Here is a 24,170-nt window from a genome sequence, read left to right on the forward strand (position 1 = left end):
CTCTGGTTTTTGGGTTTTTCCTTTCTCTGGTCTCTAGGTTCCCTCCTTTTCTGTCTCTCTGGTTTTGTGTTCTCTTTCTCCCTCTGATTTTATAAGGCCAAACCTCGAGAGAAATTCGATCCTTATTTTCTTGGGATAGTGATCTTGTATGCTGATAATTATTTTATTTTTTTTGCTCTGTGTTTGGTGAGATAAGAACACCAACAGTCCTACCATTGTTAGATGGATGGTGATGAGTTTCCTTAACATTAATGACACATCGTGGGGTGAAGGAAACTGAGACAAAATGGGATTTGTGGTAGACAACCTGGTCTACAATGTGGATTGGATTTGGTTGTGTTGATGGTTCTAATAGAGGCCAACATTTATTTTTCTTTTTCAGGCGGGTTCTTGTATTCCAGAGGAGGAAGAGGATGAACAGTGTTGGTAGAGGATCATTGGGTTTGAATCGGTTTGGAAGGGAAAAAAACCGAACCGAACAGAAATTAATCGGTTTGAACCTGTTTTCGGTTCGGTTCGGTTCAATTTTTTTTTAAAAAAAATTCGGTTTGGTTGTTTATTTTGGTTTAAAACCGAACCGAACTGGAAATGCTCAGCCCTAATTGTTAGGTTTCTTAAAATATATAAACTCAGCAGAAATAGATATTTAAATTTTTTTTAAAAAAGTTTTAATGATCCTGTAATGTGAAGATTACTTTAACATTAAGTTTTTGTTCATGAGGTATAATTAATTTTTTTAAATGTTGAGTTGTTACAAATTATAAATCATTTAAGCATCTATGACTTTCAGTGTTATATCGTTCTTTTATGTTTCAGGTGTTTTTCTGTCGTGTTTTTTTTTTTGTAATTTACATAGTTTTTCTCTATACATAAATACGAGACATAACATTCTATTTATAAATTGACACAATATCAATTTGTCTCTTGAATTATATCATATATTATTTCAGGATAATTTTAAAAATTTATTCAACTAAGGTTTTACTTGATTTTTTCAGGTCTAGAATTGTAATCTACTATATTAATTACATTTTAGTCCTTAATTTCTAAAATTTATTTTTAATTAAGGTGTTATTGATTAATTATCTCATTTTAATTTTTGACCAACGATTTTTTTGTATGAGACCTATTAGGTTTTTTAATATGTTGGTTCAAATATAGATTGCAACTCTAAATAAAATAAAATAAATTAATTTAATTTATTATTAATTCAACAAATTGATTGATTTATATTTGAAGATGAAATACAATATATTATTTTTAATTTTAATTATCATTCATTTATATTGTTAGTATTAGATATTATTATCCAATAAAAACAAATAATTTCTACAATTAATAAAATACTAATATATTTTTGTGAGTTCAATTAATATAGAAAGCTGTTTGGAATTTTTGAAATTGAATTCAATTTAAAGATGAAATCAATTTATGTGTTTGAAAAGGGCATTGATTTGAATTCATAATCAATAGACAAAAAAACTGGACAGGAATTGATTTGTGAAAACACCAGGTCTGAGAACTCGATCGACTTCCATCAGGTACATCCAGTCTGCAAAAGAAGAAGAAGCAAGTTTCATGTGGTTTAAACATGAAGGGACTATTTAATTCATTGTTTAAAACTTGAGGAACTAATTTATAACTTGAGGAGTGGCAGAATTACACTCCTAATTTCCCTCCGAACGTATCCAGTTCATCATCGTCATCGATGGCAGCAGCTACAAATTCCATCCTCCTCAAACTCAAACCCAAAATAAAAATAAAAATCTGCAATCCACTTTTTGGCTATCCTCGCAGTAATAGTAGTGCTTCACCCTCTATCCCACACTTGTTCTCCACAACAACACTCCCATGTGATGCCTCTCTCTTTCTTCAATTTAATTAATAAATACTCTTACTCAACTGTTTGCAACAACTTAGTTGTATTCCTTTTGGTTTGTGATCGTAGAAGCAGATGCAGATGCTGATTCTGATTGTTCAAGCGAGATTAAAGCCACCGCAGACGCAAACCCTAACTTCATTCACCCCTCCGCCGACGTCCACCCTAACGCTATCATTGGCCACGTAAACAATCTCATCAGTGAAGCATGCTGATAATTCTGCCACTGTTTTTTTTTTTTTTTGCTCTTATTTTAGTTCTACAAACAAATTATAATTATTGCTGCTGCTGCTATTATTATTATTCTCATTATTATTATTATTTGTGTAGGGTGTTTCAGTTGGTCCATTTTGCACAATCGGGTCTTCAGTAAAGCTTGGAAATGGATGTCGATTATATCCTGGAAGCCATGTTTTCGGAAATACTGAGATTGGGGATCACTGTCTTTTGATGCCGTCAGTTCACTTCAACTATCACTGATTAATTACTGTTACTATGTGGATATATATATATTATTTTTTTTCTGAAAAAAAGAAGCAATAAATTTTGTGTTAGGCAGTGGAGCTGTGGTTGGTGATCATCTTCCTGGACGTACAGTTTTGGGATGCAATAATGTTATCGGTCATCATGCTGTCATCGGTGTCAAATGCCAGGATTTGAAATACAAGGTTCATTTTCCTGCTAATTTTTTAATCTCATTTGTCACCAAAATTATATTTGTGAAGCAATATTCATTATTTATGAAGCATTTTTCTAGACATTTAGTGATCTTCAACTTTTTTTATTTGGGGCTACTTTTTTTGTGTATACATCTATCTTTTGCTTAGTAGTTATGATTATGGATATGCCTGTATATTACATTACATGTACAAACTATGATCTTATTCTTTATTTAGAAATACTCTTTGCTGGATAAAACTTCCTTGTTGCTACAATGTTTATGTTATTATGAATGACCTTATCCTTTAGCTATTCTCTGTCTCCTTTGCTTGCGGATCAAAAAGCTGTCATACAATTCTGTCAACGCTGATTGTTATGGAAATTTTATGTCATGATTATTGTGTCTTGTTTCTTTTTAAGGAAAAAAGAAGAAGAAGCTCAATCACTTGGATTGATAAAGCAATTTTGTAATAATGAACTTTTGTATATTGGCATCTATGTATTATATATCCTATCTTTTTATTTGGCGTTTGATCTTGATAACTTTTGAGTTAGATTAGACTGCTATGGCACTGCTGTCTTATTCAGACAAAATTGCACATACACATGGATATACTTGCACATATATAGAAGCTCAAATTTGAATTTTAAATGGGCTTTCGCTGTTTTTTGAACAAGACAGTTAATTCTTTTTTTTTTTTTTATGGATTTAGCCAGGGGATGAATGTTTTCTTCACATTGGAGACAATAACGAGATTAGAGAACATACTTCAATTCACCGATCTTCAAAATCAAGTGATAAAACGGTCCGGCAATGATGCTAGTAGTATTTTATGCAAAATGGTCATGCTTATGTGAAGTTTAAATTGATCAAATTTTGACTAGTATTTTCTATGTAGGTTATTGGTGATAACAATCTTATCATGGGCTCCTGTCATATTGCTCATGACTGCAATATTGGCAACAATAACATTTTTGCTAACAATACTCTTCTAGCAGGCCATGTTGTTGTGGAAGTAAGTTCTTGTCTTTAGATATTATGGTCAGGGTTGATAGCCCCATTCTTTATAGTTATATCTTATATGTCATGCTTGATTCAAGTGCTGCACATGTAGGATTACACTCACACTGCTGGAGCCATTGTTGTTCATCAATTTTGCCATATTGGTTCCTTTTCTTTTGTTGGTGGTGGATCTGTGGTATGATCTTTTCCTTTTATCTGGGTTTCAATTATCATTTTGTGAAGCCTTCTTCCGTGAAAGGGAACCTAACATGGATGTTGGTTGTCCAACATGGAAATGTAGCCAATGTCTGATCAATGATCTTGATGCATATTAGTGTCTGAAACAGCCAAACAATGCTAAAATTCTGGTTTCCTTGTTGCATAACCATGTCCTAGCTTCATGTAGTACCTGACTGAGCATGCGTTTAGTAGTCTATAACCAGCACGGAATTTTGATGTTATTTACTTATATCATATGCCTGAAGGTTTCACAAGATGTCCCAAAGTACACGATGGTGGTTGGAGAAAGAGCCGAGCTTCGCGGTTTGAATTTGGAAGGTCTTCGGCGTAATGGATTCACAGCCACAGAGGTTGGAATTAATTGAACTTTAATTTTGATGGATTTAATTAAGTTTACAGATAACCTACTTTTAATGTAAAAAATAGTTTTAAATTTTTTCGTGTGATTTACAAATTCCAATGCATTCTTGGATGTGGTTTACTTAGCTGCAAATCCAACTCCAAACACAGCAATATGCACTTGTGCGTGCATGCACACACACTCTGACACACTCATATTTTGCATAGATGGATGCTGTGACAAATGTCTGATTTGAATTATGGTAGTTGTATGGTATACTTATAGCGTAACATATGAAGTTCTCTTTTGTGTGATTGTTATCGTGGTTGCTGCACTTCTCTGTAACAATTTTGGTGATCATCTAATTGCCTCCATCCTTCTCCACTCTTCTGCCAATAATTATTGATGGCATGGTTGAGTCTAAAACCATCAAAACATGCACCTTCATCCTGGTGGGTAACACATAAAACTTGCGTCTCAACAACTTTGTCAGCCATTTTTGGGTGAACAACAAAATTTCAGTTCCAAAGCTGTTGCATCTATTTTCATCTTTTGTTTCCCATCACCTCACTTCACTCCCATTTTTATACCAATCACCATTTGCATCCAGCATCCACGCTCTTCTTGTCCAATTTCATTAATGATCACTTAATTTTTCAGCTACCAACTTACACTGAATGCTTTTGATAGCAGGACTGATTCTGCGTCCATCTAAACAAGGTGCAATCATGTGACTACGAATATGTAAAACATTTTTTTGGTTGCTTTTAGTTATTCATTCATTCATTCATTATTATTATTATTATTATTATTATTATTATTATTATTATTTTTTTGGGGGGGGGGGGTTGTTCTAGATACCATTGCTTTCTTTTACAAATTTGTCTGTCTCTAATAAAACTTGACCCTCTCTCTCTCTCTCTCTCTCTCTCTTTTTTTTCATTCTTCAGTATATAATTTCTGGCTCCTTTTCATTCTTGAAACTCCCTGTGAACCTTTCTAACATACATAGTGTTGTCGATAATTTTTATTTATTAATGTTGTGATTTGCTGCTACAAATTTCACCCCATTTCCTGCAACCTTCTCCACTCTACTTCACATAGAGAAAGTAAGAATATCTACTTGGATATTACAGTGGAAGTGTGTTGAATCAATAGCTGACATGGTTTAATGGAATCGACTCCAAATCATCAAAGCAATGACGTAAATTGTTTAATAATTGGGCAAAGTATTAATCTTCTCATCCTTCAATCTTTCATGCCATATTTATGCTATTATATAAAAAAGTTGATCAAATTGGCTTATATACACTTCATGGGTGCATTGGCATCCAAGAACTATAAATTGTGGTACTAAGGAGAGCTCTCATCTCTTATTAAACTTATGCATGCCTCTTGTTGTTTGAGGATGTGTCAGGCTGTCATTTGAAATCTTTTCACATTTATTCTTAACCATTTAAGATATAGATTTGGTGAATTCTGCTTTTCTGAATAATGAACCTTATATTTCCAATAATTTTCACCGACATCTTTACCTGCTTAATATTTTGAATTAATCTCTACGCCCCCTTTCCTTTTTCTGTCACATAAATGATTAAATTGTATATTTTTGGTCAATGATCTAGATTAAGAGTTTGAGAACAGCTTACAGAAACATATTCATGCCTGTTGATTCTAATTCTACAAGTTTTGAAGAACGCATTACCAAAGTGGTATTACCTCTCTCTCCCCCCCCCCCCTTCTCTCTCTCCTGCATATGCAAGCACACATGAGATATTTAATTATAATACTTAATTAAAGAAAATGAATTGTACAGGAAGAGGACAAAGAACTGGGTAAGATAACTGCTGTATGTACCATGATACAGTCTCTTCGTGATTCTTTTGCTCAAAATCGCCGTGGAATATGCAAGTTCAGATATTTCAGTGGCTCTTGAAGCCTTTTGTGAGTTTCTATCCTCTTTTTTCCATTGGAAAGGATTTTTCTCACCATGAAATATGCTTTCTTTGTAAAAAAAAAAAAACGAGTGAATATCACACTATACATGTCTTTGCCGACATGGACCAAAATGAGTTACATAGCAAACAGTCTAAACACTGCAATGTCCTCTTGGTATTCAAGTTACTAAAATATTAAGGTCTTTTAATGTAGCATCACACTTTCATTTTTGCAGAATATGAATTGTTTGGACATCTTACCTCTGCAGATTAACTACTGTTGTACTCTCAAGCCGGTAAAGACTTGATTTTAGTATGAAAACAGAGAACCGTGCCGAGCTTCTTGAGGTATACATTGTTACATGGACTTAATTTTTAGAAGTAATAGCTGTAGATTTTAAATGTACCAAGGAGAAGGTGCAGGCTCAGAACATTAGGCAGAATACACTGAAGAATTTTGTGTATTTTTTGAAGGAAACATGTTTGTGATTTATTTCACACCACGAGGTATTCTGATCATATTGAGTTGTTAAGACTATGAAGTTATGCATTATTTGAAGAAGCTCACTGATTCTTCCTGGTTAATAGAGAAAAATTGCTGTTCCATGCTTTCTGTGCCTTTATGGATCGTATGGTATGATGGTACAAATTTAGGGATTTTACAAGAGAAATTCTATTTTATAGATCGTATGGTCTGGTTAATAGATGAAATTCGTATAGATCGTGCCTTCGATCGGTCATAGAGTGACATATAATGACTGATCGAATTCATATTGAAATATATTATGGCATCGTGGAATTTCCCTGGGTGTTTATATGCAAAACAATTAGGTTAGACACACATGTGATTAATTTGAGTGGTTGTTGGGGTCCCTTGCGTGCATTTGACCCTTTTAATGACCTTGCTCATCCTTCACCCGTTTTTCACGCAAATTAACTATAGTTAATTGATATTAATATATATTTTTTTTGGGTTAAAAGGGATTTTGAATTTGAATAATTGTTTTAAGGCGGAGTTATTATAAATTACAAGTTGTTCAAGTGTCCGGACTCTAATGATAATTTACATGAACCATCAATAAAAAATCCTCTATATTCTTTCAGGAGAGGGGTTGCTATATTTTATAATATTAGTTGTTTTTTGGGTGTTTTAGGTGTTTTTATATTGTGCTTTACTCACTAGAAAATACAAAACATAACTTTCTATTTATAGAAAAAATTTAAAAACCTTATAAATAAAAAAATATCAATTTTCTTCTTAAATAATATCACATATATTATTTTAGGATAATTTTAGAAATTTATTCAATCAAGTTTTTACTTAATTTCTTTTCTAAGTCTAGAATTATAATCCCTATATTAATTACATTTTAGTTTTTAATTTCTAAAATCTATTTACAATCAAGTTATACTTGAATAATCATTCAATTTTAATTTCAATTGCTAGACATTAGGTTCTTTAATATGTTGTTCTAAATATAAATCATAATCTTAAATAAAATAGGATTAAATAAATTAAACAATTTATTTTTTTATCAATTCAATAATTGATTGATTTATATTTGAAGATCAAATACAATGTTTAATAACATGTCATAATCCCTCAAATATTAAGAAAGTCATAAGTGGTTCGACTTAATCTTCCAGTGACTAATTTCTTAGTGTAATTATTACCCTTTTATCATGAATGTTTCGATTTAGATATTATAGCATGAAGTATTTCTACTTTGTTAAATCATATTAGTTCTCAACATTATAGTTATTGATTCTTTGAATAAGATTTTGAAATTTTTTTTAAAACTCATTACATCTTGGCCAAAAATTTCACAATCAATACTATTTGAGAACAAATGAAACATTTTTCTTAATTCATCTAGGGTCACGAATCCTATCTTGATTACTTAAATACCTTCATATAATTTATGGTATATTTAATATCTGTCCGTTTGCTACATTTGATTAGGACAACACGTGGTCATGATCAAAACATAACACTCCTTATCTAAGACAACTTAGTGATCTCAAATCTAAGGATCACTTACATAACTGTCAAGTGAGCCTTTTCATTAACATATGTGATCTCTTCATATGGAATTCTCATGTGAGTCATTTCAGTGTACACGTCATCTGACTAGCACCTACATATTAGTTCCAAGTATCTCTCATATCTTAGTTTATGAGATTAATTGCTTCTTTTCATAAAGGAAGGAATATAATATGTACCGGTCTCAACAATTCTAATTAATATCTAGTCTTAATAGAACATTGATCAGAAATATTTAAGAACAATACTTTGATGGAATATGAATTTCATAATTATAACAACTTTATAATTTCCTTTACAGAATATTTTTGTTGAATGAACTTTATCTTTACTCTAGATTCATTAATTAAACATTAGATTCACCAATCAAATATAAATGAATATTAAAGATAATGAAAGCTTTTTTTTTTTTAATACTAAATATGTTTTATATGAATAGAATCAGTGCTACGTGTAACCAACCAAGTGACTGCATAACATGTTCATTAACAACTGTTTCTTTCCACAAAAAAAAAAAAAAACACATAGGTCATAAAGTTTAACCATAATTCAAACCATTATTTTGTTTATAATATCCAAAGAATAAATAACTATGCTAATCTTGCTTTTAAGGTTTTTGTTTTTGTTTTTGTTTTTAACATTAGATCTTTTGTTATATGTTGCCTTAGATAATAGGAGTTTGGTTATGATAAAAACATTTATAAAAAATAATGGATCTTTTACTTATGGTTTTGCTATATTAAATGTTCTTTATTTGATTTATGAGGGTTGCAATGCAGACTAATAAAATTTAAAAAGTAGAACTATGGATGCACATGCTCTCCATCGAGTTTATGATAAAAGTTTTAGTGATGTTAGAAAGCTCAGCCATAATTCGAACTATAAATTCATATCTAATCTTGCAAAAACAAATAACTAAGTTAATCTTGCTTTTATGTTTTTTTATAGCATTAGATCTTTCATATATGTTTATGTTTCATTGGATAATTAGTTGGAACTATTAGTGTATACGCATTGTCTCCAATCAGTTGGATACATGTAGCACTGGTTTTATTCATGTAAAAGATATTTATTATTAATAAAGGCTTTCTTTATTTTTAACTAAGTATATGACAAATACACAATTTGTCAACAAGTAAAGGTGGAACATCAATGTGGTGAAGTCAAAATAAACAAATGAGGCAAAAAAAAAAAAAAAGTATAACCCCTGGGGTCGATTAAATGAAAAAAATTGGAAGCTTTGATAGTTGGTATTTAATTATAAAAAATACTAAAACAATTGAGAGATTGTGCAATCATGTGTTTTGGAAAATCTTAATTGAAAAAAAAAATGATGAGGTGGAAATTGTCATAAAAACTAAGTTATGGTTCCTGAGGTTATGAGAATTTATGGTAATGAATTAATCTTGTTTTTGATAGGGAATATCTCGGCAGCCAGACCATAAGGCGGATATGGTGCTGAGACGTCACACACCGCAAGTAGGTGCCTTACACCTATACTTTGAAATCTTTGCACTAATAGAATTGTTAGATTTGCTTCCTTTTGTTTCTTGTATTAGTATGGAAAATCGTTAAATAAATAGGGAAAAGAAAGAAAAGAGATAAATGGAAAACTTGATTAGCTACTCTTGATATGAAAGCTAACAGTTAAGGAGTTTTTTGACATCGGTATTTTTGAATGTTAAGTGAATGTATTCATAAAAGACTTAATTAGCTATCCCAGGATTCAAAAAGTTAATGAAATCAATGGGTTGCATTGATATATACATTTACTCAAATTTGATTTGTCAATCCCGATAAATGAGACCAATGAAGTTCATTAGCATAGACATAACCACCCAAAGGATGGAAAATAAAAGAAAAATGAATTTGATTAGCTTTCCTGGACAATGGGGAAAGCTAATGATGTCAAGGTGGAAACTTGGCATCAACATGTTCCTTAAAGTTTATGATTAGTTAACCAATGAAATGGTAGCTAATGATATCAATGAGTTAGTGTCAACATTTTATTGATTAACCATTCATTAGATGATGATTAATGATACCAGTTTGAAATTAATATCGACATTAAGAAAATTATTCAAGTTATGGATATCTAATAATATGATGATGTTAATATGGGAAGTTAAATAAAAAAGAATCAATATATGATAAGAAATGTTTTATTTTTGAGTTGAAATTAAAGGGAAAAAATATTTAGTAATACTTTTCAGTATATTAGTTAATAATAGTTATTTAAATAGACCATCTCACTTATGCCATGCATGATCTTACCTTATCTTACTTTTGTTAATATAGACTAAATATGTTTTGCATATTTTGGGATTGTAACGTAATTGTTGCATTTTGGATTATTGATGTAGGAACATAATTGTTCCTCCTTATATTTGTATTCCTATAAATTCACTTACACATGTTAGTTTCTATTTTTCTTTAGAACTTTTATAATTGTTATTATGTAAAATCATATGGATTAAAGTGATGTGATGAGTATAATTGATGTAATGAGATCTATAATGATTGGATTGAAAATTGAGATTGTGAATAGAAACGAAACAAGTCTTAGTCGATAATTTGAGATCTCCTGGTATAAGAAAGACTCTACAAGAATTTCAATAGAAATCACGATAGAATAATTTTTTTTGTTATTGAATTTTACTGTTAAGTATATCTAATTTGTTATCATTTCATGATATCATTGATCGAAAAAAGAATTTAAAGATTATGCTGTTACATATACAGAATGTATCTATCATTTAATCTAATTAGAACTATGACACTTATATAGCTTATTGGGATCCAACCACATCATCATTCCACATGTAACACTAGAATTAAAATTCATTTGTCTAGTGAATTCGGAAGAACAAATTCCTTTGCACGGTTCCAAGGTTCAAATTTAAAAATTTATCATTTTCATTTTCATTTAACAATTATTATAATTTACAAGAAGCTCTTGCTTTATTTTCCCTTTTTAATTTATGTTATTCTTTGGCTATTGTATTATCCTGTGTCACTTGAGTTAAGAGTTGTATTAGTAAAAACATTATTTTGATAATTACTTATTATGTGTTAAAAACTATACTTTTATTCAGGAAAATAATGAAACCTATAATAAATTATTTTGTTTTTCATTAAAGGCAGGTCACCACTGCTTAAATCCAAAATCAAAACAATATTTTTTTCTCCTCCCTTTAAATTTAAGATTAAAACAGTTTCCTTTTTAAACTATAATGTATTGTTCTTTTAAGTATAGCAGCCTCAATTAAACATTGTTTTTAGACCAAATTAAGTGGGCAAGAATATATTCAAGTTCAAAATAATTTCCTTTAAAGTGTCATCTGTTTGCTTCCAAAGCAAATAATACGAAACATGCACATAACAGGAGAGGTTGCTTTTGTGCCTTGAGTACTGTCCAGTCTACAGGACAATGCTAAAAAGTCTGATCCTAAGAGCAAATCCCTACTTTATCCTATACTTTGCAAAACAAGCCCTAATTATTTGTGTTATTTACTATATTTTTTAAAAATAATATTATTAAATTAATCAGGTTTATTAAACCCAATTAATTCAATAATCCATATCTCATTCATCCTTTCAATCATTTTATTTTATCCAATGAATCATTCTCTAACAAGCATAGCCTAGAAGAAGCAAGTAACAACTTGGTATAGGATCAGACATGGTTTTATTATTGCATCAACTTGTCTTTTTCCCACGAGGATAATTCCAGCAACGGGACAACGCCAAATTAACAAGTGCATGTGGAATGAGAGAATGGAATTACTAGCTATATAGCTCAACAAGGGATGTATTCCTCAAGTTGCATTGGATAATCAATAACAAGTCTATCCATACTTAATAATAATATTAAGGATAAGTGAGACAACATGATCAAGTTAAGGAAAATATCTCTTGAATATGTCCTTACACAGTCTCTATCAATGTCTTCAGTAGCCCTCTGTTATGAAGTTCACAAATCAAGAAATGGGAATATCTTGTTCTGTTCCTTCTGTTTAGTCCCATATTCTATTGATGACATGATGTTTTTTATATTAATCAAAATCAGATGTCCAACAGTTGAATTGTGTGTGTGTGTGTGTTTTTTTTTTTTTTTGCAGAATTATTCAAGGATGTAATATTAAAGAATCAGGTGAGAGTCTTTGATAGAACAAACTTTTACGTAGAGTGTTTTTTTTTCCTTTCATCTGGGTAAATTTTTTAGCATATTTGTTGACTTACCCAAAAAAATCCGTATTTATCAAACTTTGGCAAGCAATAGTAAACTAAAATGTAAACTACTAGGAGGTTGATTTGTTTCTCCTACTCTAATGATCGGTTTCAACAAAAAAATAAAAATGGCATATAAATCAATATGTAAAAGAAAAATCAGTTTACAATAGTTCATGAAAGAATATAAACTTGAAGATGTAGAATGAAACAATGATCAATTCTATGATCTTAAAACAATTTATTGTTTGCTATCAGTGTGAATACACAATATTGTTTTACAAACTTACTCAATCTCTTATTTTTTATGGCACAAATGCGAATAAACAATGAATCAAATTTTGTACATTACTATTTGTAATAAGAGCATAAAACCTTGATAGAAGAAAAAGTAAAAGACATGATTTTTTGGAAAGAAAAGAGTTCTTAATGTTAAAAATCTTGTTAGATTTGTCTTTTTTTATAAATAATTTTTACAGTAAATTTAACGTGAATCTTATTTAAAACTAGCAAATACTTCTTTGAAAAGGACACACCTCTATTTCAAATAGAGTTTTAAAAGACAACCTTTTATTCACCCTAACAATATCTCACATGAATGGAGATTATCTAATTAGAATAAAGTACAAAGTGGATATAAAAAATAGACAGTGAAAATGAAAAGTCTCTTTATCGAAGTTGCATTTAGCCTGAAACCTTACCTACTAAAAAACAATCGAATTCACTTGGCTAACCAATGAAGATAATATCTTGGACTGCTCTTCCTTTTATGTTAATTTAAACAACATAAATCACATTGTTCCTCTTTTTAAAATTTTGATTCTCATAATTTTTCTTTGTGGCCTTGAACATGCATTGGTTTTTATGAGTTCTCTAAAAATCTAGCCTTTTAAATTCTCATAAAAGTGACCTTGTTTCACATTCATTTAGGTAATTCTTATTAGGACTATCCTACAATACCTCACTTAAATTCCTCAAGTTATAGGAATCATTAAAAGCTTAGCTTATCCTAGTTTCCGTTCTAGATATCACTATTCATAACATGAATAGGTAAAAGTGCTATTACTGAATTGACACACGGATTTGACACACGAGTTAGTCATCCATTTAAACCTTGATCTTAGGATCTCCAGTCAACTAGGTCATCCATTTGAACCTAGATCTTGGGATCTCCAGTCAACTAGGTTGGATTGCCATCATGACAATTCTTTGAATATAGGCTTTAATCATATCTTCCTTGGTGATTTATCGACTTACTCTTGTTAAGCCTTTTATAAGTGGACTTGCAATGTTATCCTTTAACTTTACATAGTCACGAGGTAATTCCATTCGAGAGAAATTTTCTTATGATATTATGTCTTTGATAAATATATCGAGACTTACCATTATACATACTATTTTATATCCCTATCAATTGTAGATTGACTATCTCAATATATATAAATAGTTGACATAGGTTTTGGAAAACTTGGAATATCCTAAAAAAAGTTATAAAACAATTTTTTTTTCTTTTCCAACATTGTCTAAAACTATACACTCAAGCTCCATAATAGATTTGGCTATGCAAGTGTGTTTAGAGGATTTTTAAGAGTAAAGATAAACCTATTTGTGGATTTTGAATATTTAGCATCAGATATCCAGTTAGCATCGTTATACCTTTCAAACATAGTTGGATATATTATGTAATACAATCCATATTTTAACTTTTTTTAGTGGAGGAAGCACAACTTTGACAAGACACCCCCATACTTTTATGTATTTATAGGATGATCTTTGACCTTTCCATAACCCCCATGGTGTCTTATTCAATTTCTTAAAATGTATTTTATTTAGAATATAATTTTTTGATAAAATAGCCTTTATAAGTTTGTTGTTCAAGGATTACGGTAACTTAACATCTAAGAGGGGGGGTGAATTAAGTGTATCCCTAAATTCAACAATTAATGAAAATTTCTTCAAGTAAACACAATAACCAATAATATAATTAAAGTACTTGAAGTAAAGAGACAAGAGAAAAGAAATTGCAAACTCATATTTAACATGATTCGAAAAGCCTACATCCACATCTCAAGTACCAAACCATAATTGATTATTATATTCCTTAATTTTTCCAAGCCTTAGAGTATAATTCCACTTGATGAATCCACACTAAGCTTTTTGCACCACTTGAAGAAATTCTTTCTTCAAGTTTTTTCCCACTTGAAGATATGTCATCTTCAAGATTTATTTCTAGTAAAATTCTCTCACCAATACCAAAAGTTTTTACTTAAGCCTTAAAGGTTTACAAGGATGATTTTGTTTTCACAACAAACTCTCTCAATAGAGTAAACAATACAATTAAAGTTCTAATATCTATATAACTCACTAGATAACACTTATAGAATTTAAAGGTATTTAAGTGTAGTGAGAATGAAATTGAATACTCGTTGTGCTTGAATATAAAGGTTTAATAGCATAAATTATAGTATGATTAATGATTGATGATTTTGTAGTAGTTTTACTTTTAGAATAACTTGTATATCATATATGTTCAGATTCTCTTCTAATTTTACAATTAGACAAGCTATATGCGCGCGCGCGCGCGTGCTCCCTTATCTTTTACAATGCAATATATAGGAACTTTATTAATTTAGCAAAATCTAAGCAATTTAAATAATTAATATTTAATAATAACATATGCATTAAGAAAATCAAACTTCTCCCCCTAAATGTATGTATATATTATTTAGTGCATCTATCCCTTTTTAGCAATGGAATGCGTCACATGCAAATTATTCATCTCTCTCCCCCTTTGTCATCAACAAGAAATACATATAATGAAGATATAATAAGTAAGTATTCTTTGAAAATCATAAATAAGATATTCATTTCATAATCTCCAAAATCATACAATATCCATTACAAGGAGAAAAATAAAAAAACATAAAACATAATGCATATGATCTAGTACATAAAATCTTGGGTGATGGATAGTGAGAGAGAAGAGAAGCCATCATGCTCTTGATATCCTTCAAGTCGTTAGCTATTTTTGTTTGAGTAGCTCTCATTTGACACACTTCCATCTCAAGTTGTGTTAGGTGGTTTTCCACCCTAGATCACCATGTACTTGTAAAAGCCTTTTTTGGCAAGGAAGCCTTTGGTGGTGTCTCAAACATAACCTCACGCTCATCATCACTACCAACAAGTTCTTCCTCCACAACGTCATGCTTTTCTTAAGTATGCATTCCTAGTTGGTCCTTAGAAACCCAAGAACTATTCTTATTCAACACATATTCAATCTCACATATTCAATCTTAGTGAGGGTCCTATTATCTATCTTTATGAGATTAGAATATGAGTTCCTATCCATACCCGTTAAAAGAATCTCAAAAATTCTCAAATATATATATCAAAACTTGACCATAAAGAAAATATTTATACTTTTAATCATGTGCTATGATCATATTCCTAATCATAATGTAAGGAAGATTTATTGGTTGTCCTCTAATTGGTTATGCATATATCCATAAAAGTTCATCTAAATTACCTTTCTATGGTAATATATTATGTACTATAATCCTATGTAGAATCCTAGGTCCAAGAAGCAAATCTTGACTCTTAATCTTAGCATTTGGAAAAATAATGTACTCTAACCCATTTCTTAAAAATACATATCAATATCGAAAACACATCAATCATTTTCTAAACCTCTTTTTACAATAATAACTCTATTTGAAAAACAAGTCAAGAATCTTTGAATATTATCATCTTGGTATGAAGTAGGATTATTTTCCATTTTGCTTCGTGAAGTAGGATCATCTTTTCTATGTTTCCTAGGTGCTAGTATATTCATGAAATAATCCAAAAATATGATCATATGAGTGGGTTATGAGAGAGAGTTGAGTTTTAGGGTTTTCAGGTTTTTTTTTGTTGGAATAGTGATAGATTTATTTATGGATAGTTACTATCGTGAGCAACCATTCGATCGATTTTCGTGGGTCAAGTTTAACTGGTCTGCCAGTTGAAACTCAAGCTGATAATTTTCCAAAATTCTCTTTTGATCCTTTCTTTGCATTTAAAATAGAGTCTTTTCATAAAGAAATTATGTCCAAAAAGCAAAGAAATCCAGGGGCTAAAAATTTAAAATTTGGGAAATAGCTTCACTATCAATGCTCTAGCTCAACCGATCGGCCAATTGATCCATTTGTATGAACCGGTCGACCGATTCACACAAAAACCAGAATTTTTTAAACCTTTTCCTCAAAATATATTTTATGAGTCAAAATATATCATTTTTTCCAACTTTTAAACTACAAAACAGTCTCCAACTAAGACCTCAAAAAGTCATTGTTCACACAATAACTATCCTCTGCTTTAGTATCAACTAGTTAGCCAATTGAACTGACCATTACAAATTGGTTGACCAATTCATTTTAGACTTAGACAGAAAACAAAATTTGCATCATAACAATTTTTTCATGGTTTTCATGTTTCAAAGGTATATGTTTTTATCATATGAATATGTCTAACTTATTTCCATTAATGTATACACACAAAAATAACACCTCAAACATCTTTAGTATGAATAAAACCTAAATTCTTTTTTATTTTGCAAAAATGATTCTTAAAGGCTTTGTGAGAATATTTGCTAGTTTGTGTTTCGTGCCCACAAACTCAAGTACAATATCTTCTTTCACAATGTGATCCTTTAGGAAGTGATGTCTCACTTCTATGTGCTTTGTATATGAGTGTTAGATAGGGTTCTTAGGAAGAGTAATTGCACTAGTTTTATCACACTTAATGGGTATTACAATCAAATTTAAGTCCATAGTGCTCTAAAGTTTGTTTCATCCATAAAATCTAAGCGCAACAACTATCCGCTACTATATATTCTGCTTCGATCATTGATTGGGCTACAAATTTTTATTTCTTACTAGCCTAAGATACTAGTGAGGATTCTAGGAAATGACATGTTCTACTAGTACTCTTTCTATCAAATTTACATCTGGCAAAGTCTATATCCGAATAATTTATCAAGCTTAACTCGCTTCCTTTTGGATACCACAACCCTAAATCTATAGTACCATGTGAATAACAAAAAATGCATTTTACAGTACTAACATGCAATTCTTTAGGGCAAGCTTGAAAACATGCACATAGAAATATACGAAACATAATATCGGGTCAACTTGCAGTTAAGTATAAGAGTGAACCGATCATACCTTGATATTTGATGATATCTACATTTTTATTGTTTTCATCCATGTCAAGCTTTGTTGATGTTCCCATGGGTGTGTTGGCTACTTTGACATGTTCCATCCCAAATCTTTTTAGAAGATCCTTGATGTACTTACTTTGGTTGATGAAGATGCTATACTTTATTTGTTTGATTTACAATCGAAAGAAGAGGTCCAACTCTCCCATCATGCTTTAGTCTTAGTCCCTTTAAAAGGATTACCAATAATTCATTCGGGAGGGTGAAAGCTTACATATCTTAGCTCATTTAGGAGTACAAATGAGTTACTTACCATCTCATATTGATTGCTTGAGCTTGATTGGTCCTTATCCATACCTTCATTATTTGCCTTTATAGAAGTCTTATCATTAAAACTTAAATGTTGAACTCTTTTTTATTTACGTCATCTAGAATCTCAATAATTTTTTCATTTCGAGTTTCCTTAAAGATGACATGCATGGAATCTTCAAGATAAAATTTTTTATTGTTATAAACTCTATATGCTATGCTAGTTAGAGGAGAAATAGCCAATAAAAATTCCAACATCGAATTTTGAAATCAAATTTATCTAAACTATCTTTAGTATTGAGAATAAAACATTTTGAATACAAAACTTTGAAATAAGAGATGTTGGGTTTCCTTCCTCTCTGAAGTTTATAATAAGTCTTTTTAAACTATGATCTCAAAGTAACACGATTTAAAACATAGCAAGAAGTTTTTATGACTTTCATCCAAAAACATTTAAATATGTCAAATTCATTTAACATAGTTCTTGCCCTTTCTTGAAGAGATTATTTTTTCTTTTCTACAACCTCATTTTATTATATAGTTCTAGGTGTTGAAAAGTTATGGTGGTATTTTTTTTGTCATAAAATATTTCAAACAAATCACTTATAAATTCACCACCATGATCACTCCTTATGTTTATTATGTAAAAACCCCTTTTTATTTTGAACTTTCTTTGAAAACTTTATAAATTCATAAATTGTTTCATCTTTAGATTTTTTTTAAAAAACCCAAGTATATCTTGTAAAGTCATCAACAATTACAAACACATATATATTACCATTTATATTTCTAGTTCTAGTGGGTCTAAAAAGATCTATGTGTAGTAATTCTAAAGGTCTTTCAGTCGAAATGTGATTTTTGCTCTTAAAAGACGTTTTCACTTATTTACCCATTTGACAAACATCACATAACTTCTCCTTTTTTAAATACTATATATGAGAGACCTTTAACTAGTTCATTTTTAACTAGCTTAGAAAGGATGTTCATGCTAATGTGACCTAGTCTTCCATGTCAAAGAAAATATCATTATTACTAGCAACAAGACAACTTTCTATTTTCATGCATGCATCAATTTTAGTTTGGTAGACATTTCCTTTTCTATTTCCTACATAGATCACTTTATCATTTTAAAGAACTAAACAACATGCATGATCGAAAAAAAATTTATAACCTTTTTCATATAATTGATTAATGCTAAGCAACTTATGTTTTAAGCTATTAATAAGAAAAACTTTTTAAATGGAAGGAGAAGATTTACCTCTATTATTCCAACTCCAATTATTTTTTTCTTTTGAGTTGTCTCCGAATGTGACATTTCCTCCATTGATTTTGGTAATGCTTGAGAATAATAAGTCGTTTTCGATCATGTGTCTTGAGCAAGTACTATCCAAAAACCATTCCCTATATTCCCTTGATTTCTACACACAAAAATTAAGATGAAGTTTTTTGTATCCATACCTTCTTGGGTCCTTTGTTATTAATTAGAGGTGATTTTTTTTGGAACCCAAGTCAAAATTGTATCTATTAAAGTTCTATTTAAAATAGATTTATGTCTTTTGGTTTTAAATAAAATAAACAATAAAAATTATCTATGAAAAGAGACAATTTTAACAATGTTTTTAAGATTATGAAGACTATTTTCTTTCCAAAAAATCTTGTATTTCACTTTTTCTTCTGTCGAAATTTGGTTCACTATTTATCATTGTTTTCAGTTTTTCTCATTTATGCCACCGAGACTAAAAGATTGAGTAAGCCTATAAAATAATATTACAATTACACTACTAGTACTAAATAACAAATAATATTTATTTTTTAAGATAGCATGATTTATCATTGCCTCAATTTTTATCTTCAAGTCTATAGTCTGTCAATATTGTAAGTTGATTTTTTTATATATGTTGATTTATATGCTTTTTTATATATATTTTGTAGGGACTAGATCATTAGAGTGGGAGGAATAATAATTTTAAAACAATTTATTATTTACCTTTAGTGCTAGTAGTGCGATTACAATATTATTTTTAAAAATTATATAATTTTTTATTTTTAATAGCATAAACAAGAATAAATACCTAACCAAATTTCATATATCACTCTAGTTAAGAAAGAGCAGAAAATCTTGACAGGAAAAAGAAAAGAAAAGACATGAGCATTCTGAAAGACAAGAGTTGTTCTTGATTTGTAAAACGTTGCCAAAATTGTTTCTCTCTATAGACAATTAATTTTAACGTTATTTATAAAACAAACAGACACAACTCTAATTTAAAATAAAACAACTCTCTCTATTTTATAGCTAGTCACGACTTTTCCTTCCCCCACCAATTCAAACATGGCATAGTTTGTGAGAATTCCCATGAAAGCCGTGTTGGTTGATGAACATCAACATCAACTTTCAATTTTGTTTTTGAACAAAAAAAAATATTTCGTTATTTCCTCCTTGTTTCAAGCCATACAGCTGTCCCAGTCCCACCCTCCATAATATTCGAGGATTTTGGCAAGAGAAAAACCATAGGTAGGTATAATATCCATGGCAGTATTTGTACAAGCAAGGTTCTGTTAATGTATTCACATTCTCCAGCCAGCATACCTTCATACGACAGACTTGTGCCATGCTGATGAACTAAAATTAATTAAATGGGCGAGAGTGCATGATTAAATTATCAACCGCCTCGATGAAATTAATGAATATGATAAGTGGGATGCCCCTTTGACTGATTACAGAATATATGATTAACTATAACTTAAGAAAAGAGAAGAAGGAAAATTGTTATAATATTAGTATTCGCTAATCATCAAATAAGTGTTCTTGAAACCTATGAAGGATGATCACTGCCTCATACTTAGTTTTTAATTTGATTAAAGAAAATGAAATGGTGAAATCGAAACCCTTGACAGTTGGGTGATTCATACTCTACTGTGATATAAAGTAATTTATTATTACATTCTAACATTAATATATAGGGATGCATGCGTTTCTTTTTGTTTAGAACACAAGTTGGAGAAAAATATCCAACAATAAACTATGTCCATCCAATCATCTTCTCTTGGTGTGCATCCATTTTCGTAAACCCCACCTTACCTCATCGTCATCTTACTTGTATTTTTACTCTCTCTCTCTCTCTCTCTCTCTCTCTCTCTCTCTCTCTCTCTCTCTCTTTCTCTGAGTTTGTTATTCGTGGGTGTTGGTTGGATGTTTGTTTGTCTAAGAAGTTGAGCTCTGTCTGGGTAAAAATGGGCAGGAAGTGCTCTCATTGTTGGAACATAGGCCATAATTCAAGGACCTGCACCACTTATAGAGCAGCTGTGGCTGGTGGTGTTAGGCTTTTCGGCGTGCAACTTGACATATCTTCGTCTTCTGCTGCTATGAAGAAGAGCTTCAGCGTGGACTGCTTACCCTCATCCTCGTCACCATCATCTTCCTTGTGTTCATCTAGAGTTTCCATTGATGACAACTCTGATAAAGCATCTGTCGACTATTTGTCTGACGTTCTCCTAGGTCCTGTCCAAGCGAGGAAGAAGGGTGTGTTTTGGATCCTTCTAATTTCCCCAGTTTTTTTTTTATTATTATTAATAATGAAGAGGAAAATATTAGTTTTAATTGATTTCTATATCAGTTCAGTAGGTAATTTATATCGCAAAATTAATTTCTTCTTGGTCACGAAAAAGATCTCTCTCTAATCTTGAATCTAATACGTGCAGTATAGTAGATGACTTGAATTGAATATTCGTAACTTTTGGATGTTAGGAGTTCCATGGACAGAAGAGGAGCACAGAACATTTCTAATGGGACTCGAGAAGCTAGGAAAGGGAGATTGGAGAGGCATCTCCAGAAACTTTGTTACTACAAGAACTCCAACTCAAGTTGCTAGCCATGCTCAAAAATACTTTCTTCGCCAGGCAATCGTCAACAAGAAGAAGCGACGTCCAAGTCTTTTCGACATGGTAAACAAAATATATATACAGCCTCATTTATGCAATTGACATGCTTTGTAATTTTCTTTAACTTCGTCTCTTACATGTATAGGCTGGAAGCAGCAGCAGCAGCATAACTACTTCCAGTCATCATGTTGATGGCTCCCGCAATACCAAGCAAAGTGATCATCCTGTCCCAACATATTTCAAGACATCTGGCTCTCAATATGCAACCATGCACCATGACACCAGTACTCTGCCTCTGCTAGGCATTAGTAATTCTGATCACGAACAAGGAGTCAAATCAGATGTCCAAGAAACTAAATATTCTGATGAATTAGCTCCACACAACCATTCCATGCCATTTTTGCTGCACAGAGTGAATGATCCCTTGCCCAAGCCTTCAAGTTCATCAAAAGAAATGCCTCCAAATGTAGCAGTACCTGATCTGGAGCTCAGTCTTGGTGCTTCAAAATCTTTGGAAAACAACAATCCATCCCCAAGTCTCCTTCTTATCAGACCTATTAGAGTCACCTAACACCCACTCAAGCAGAACCACAGAAGCAATATTAGTTTAGATATCACGCATCCAAGCAAGAGCGTACTTCGTTATTGCTAGTGGTCAGCAACAATATGTGTTAATAGAGAAATTAGTTCATCACTAATTTCTCTTTTCACCTTTCAAAACTTAATTTCTTTGTTCAAATTTGAATGAACAGATGTTCTAATGATATAGTAGCTAACAATTATTTGTAGGTAAAGATTAAATTATTAGAGGATGGCAATTTAATGGATTTGCACAATTCTGCAGAGAAGTAACATTAGGCTTAAAAATGTATAGTAAGTTATGAAAGGTATAGAAGTTTCATTACATTGATGAACACAACAATATTGGAATCTTACTCATCACCGCATACACTGCTGGTAAGCAAAAATCATGACTGTTCTGTTCTGATTAATTCATGTCTTTCCAGATAAGAGTCCCTTCATCTAGCTGCTTGGTTTTTCACATCAAGCTACCACACACCTTGGCTTTCCACACCATGCTACGTACTAAGTCCATTTATTTCCCACATCAAGCTACCACCCACTTCAGCTAAGAAAAATAAATCATATTGCAAGAATTAAATGGTTAATTTATTATTCAATTATATAAGCCTTGTTTCTAAATCTTGAAATATCATCAATCAATTATCTTATTTAAGTCCCAAGTCCTGATGATTGCAGAAGTTATAATAAAATCCAAAGGGATTTGTTTAAGATTTATTCCATTAGTTATTTTCTTGTTTCATGAAAGGTCAGCAAAAGAAGGAGGAGATCATGTTTGATCATGAAGCTGGGGCTCTGCACTTTTTGCATGAAAAAACATTTACATCACCAAATAAATGATAATTGTCGACGTCGCTGATGAATAAATACATGATACAGACAACTCGATCGCGGACTAATTTGTCGTGCCACCGATTATCAAGGATTGGGACCATTTCTTTTCTCTTTTTTTTTTCTCTTTTTAAAAAAAAAAAAGAACTCAGCGAACAAAATCATAATCCTGAAACTGGGGCGTCCTTCTCCTCTCTTTTATCGGGTCCCAACCCAACATTTTCAAGGAGAAACAAAGTTGCATGGGAGACAACAGGTTAGCTGCACTGGCCAAGAAATTCCCCTCATTAATTACTAGCCTCTTAATCTTAATTAGCTTGCTCTAATTAATAATCTTTTCCATTTCATTCATAATCCAAAGCTAGTGCAAGTAGAAAGAATTCAAATTTATGAAGATGCATAATTTAAATTTTTTATCTTTTAATGTGTATGTCAAGTCATCTAAAATAAATAAAAAAACAAATTAACAAAAGCTAAAACAGGATTGAAAATCCGGTATAGCACGTGAGTGAAAACACTTTCATTGAAATAATGTTTTCATGATTTTGTTATTTCCATTAAAAAACTTAAAACTGACTGTTGAGGACGTTGAAATATTTTCACAAGACTTATTAGTCATTATTAAATTGATTAGGAATAAATAAGTCATTTTTCATTTTAAAAGCATAATGAAACGACTAAAATACACTTGAAAGTAAAAAAAATTAAAATTGACATCAAGGAATATTTTTGTATTTTTCACAATGTTTTTTTTTGTTATTATTAGGTCAATTGAAGGGTAATTTTGTATTTGATCAAAATAAAAAAGTAAAAAATAAAAATCATAGTCAAACGACCAAAATACCCTTAAAAGAAAAAAAAATAAAACTGGTGTCAAGGGGCTTTTTTTTTTATCTTTTCACAATGATTTCTTGTTATTATCAGGTTCTTTTTCACCTCCCCGCGATCGAATTCCCCTTTTCACGGTGTCATTGGAAGTGCAACTATGTCTTCTTTTATCTGGGATGATGCACGTTGTTAATGGTGGCACTATTTGTCTTCG

At 30.9% G+C, this 24,170-nt stretch overlaps 2 protein-coding genes across 11 annotated transcripts; both read left to right on the forward strand.

Moving 5' to 3' along the window:
- Positions 1–1,423: 1,423 nt before the first annotated feature.
- On the forward strand, positions 1,424–6,665 carry LOC7484669 (probable acyl-[acyl-carrier-protein]--UDP-N-acetylglucosamine O-acyltransferase, mitochondrial). Of its 10 annotated transcripts, none has more exons than XR_008059377.1 (11): positions 1,432–1,853; positions 1,955–2,064; positions 2,210–2,334; positions 2,439–2,547; positions 3,253–3,345; positions 3,439–3,555; positions 3,655–3,738; positions 4,028–4,132; positions 4,783–4,842; positions 5,748–5,834; positions 5,939–5,981. XR_008059377.1 is itself a non-coding variant. In XM_002308257.4 (11 exons), the coding sequence occupies exons 1-10, from the start codon at positions 1,709–1,711 to the stop codon at positions 6,056–6,058; spliced, it is 1,095 nt and encodes a 364-aa protein (XP_002308293.4). In that variant the 5' UTR covers positions 1,440–1,708; the 3' UTR covers positions 6,059–6,066; positions 6,296–6,665. The 10 variants fall into 10 exon arrangements, 8 of the variants coding, with proteins under 8 accessions (XP_024458647.2, XP_024458646.2, XP_052309425.1 ...); XR_008059378.1 differs by having other exon boundaries at positions 1,433–1,853; positions 4,816–4,842; XM_002308257.4 differs by lacking the exon at positions 4,783–4,842 and adding an exon at positions 6,296–6,665 and having other exon boundaries at positions 1,440–1,853; positions 5,939–6,066.
- A 14,155-nt stretch (positions 6,666–20,820) lies between these two features.
- Positions 20,821–22,479, forward strand: LOC7497617 (transcription factor MYBS3). Its single transcript, XM_002308258.4, has 3 exons — positions 20,821–21,356; positions 21,582–21,778; positions 21,861–22,479. The coding sequence occupies exons 1-3, from the start codon at positions 21,068–21,070 to the stop codon at positions 22,284–22,286; spliced, it is 912 nt and encodes a 303-aa protein (XP_002308294.4). The 5' UTR covers positions 20,821–21,067; the 3' UTR covers positions 22,287–22,479.
- The last annotated feature ends 1,691 nt before the right edge of the window (positions 22,480–24,170 follow it).

This window comes from Populus trichocarpa, chromosome 6 (assembly GCF_000002775.5).
Source record: "Populus trichocarpa isolate Nisqually-1 chromosome 6, P.trichocarpa_v4.1, whole genome shotgun sequence".
NCBI classification, from domain to species: Eukaryota; Viridiplantae; Streptophyta; class Magnoliopsida; order Malpighiales; family Salicaceae; genus Populus; species Populus trichocarpa.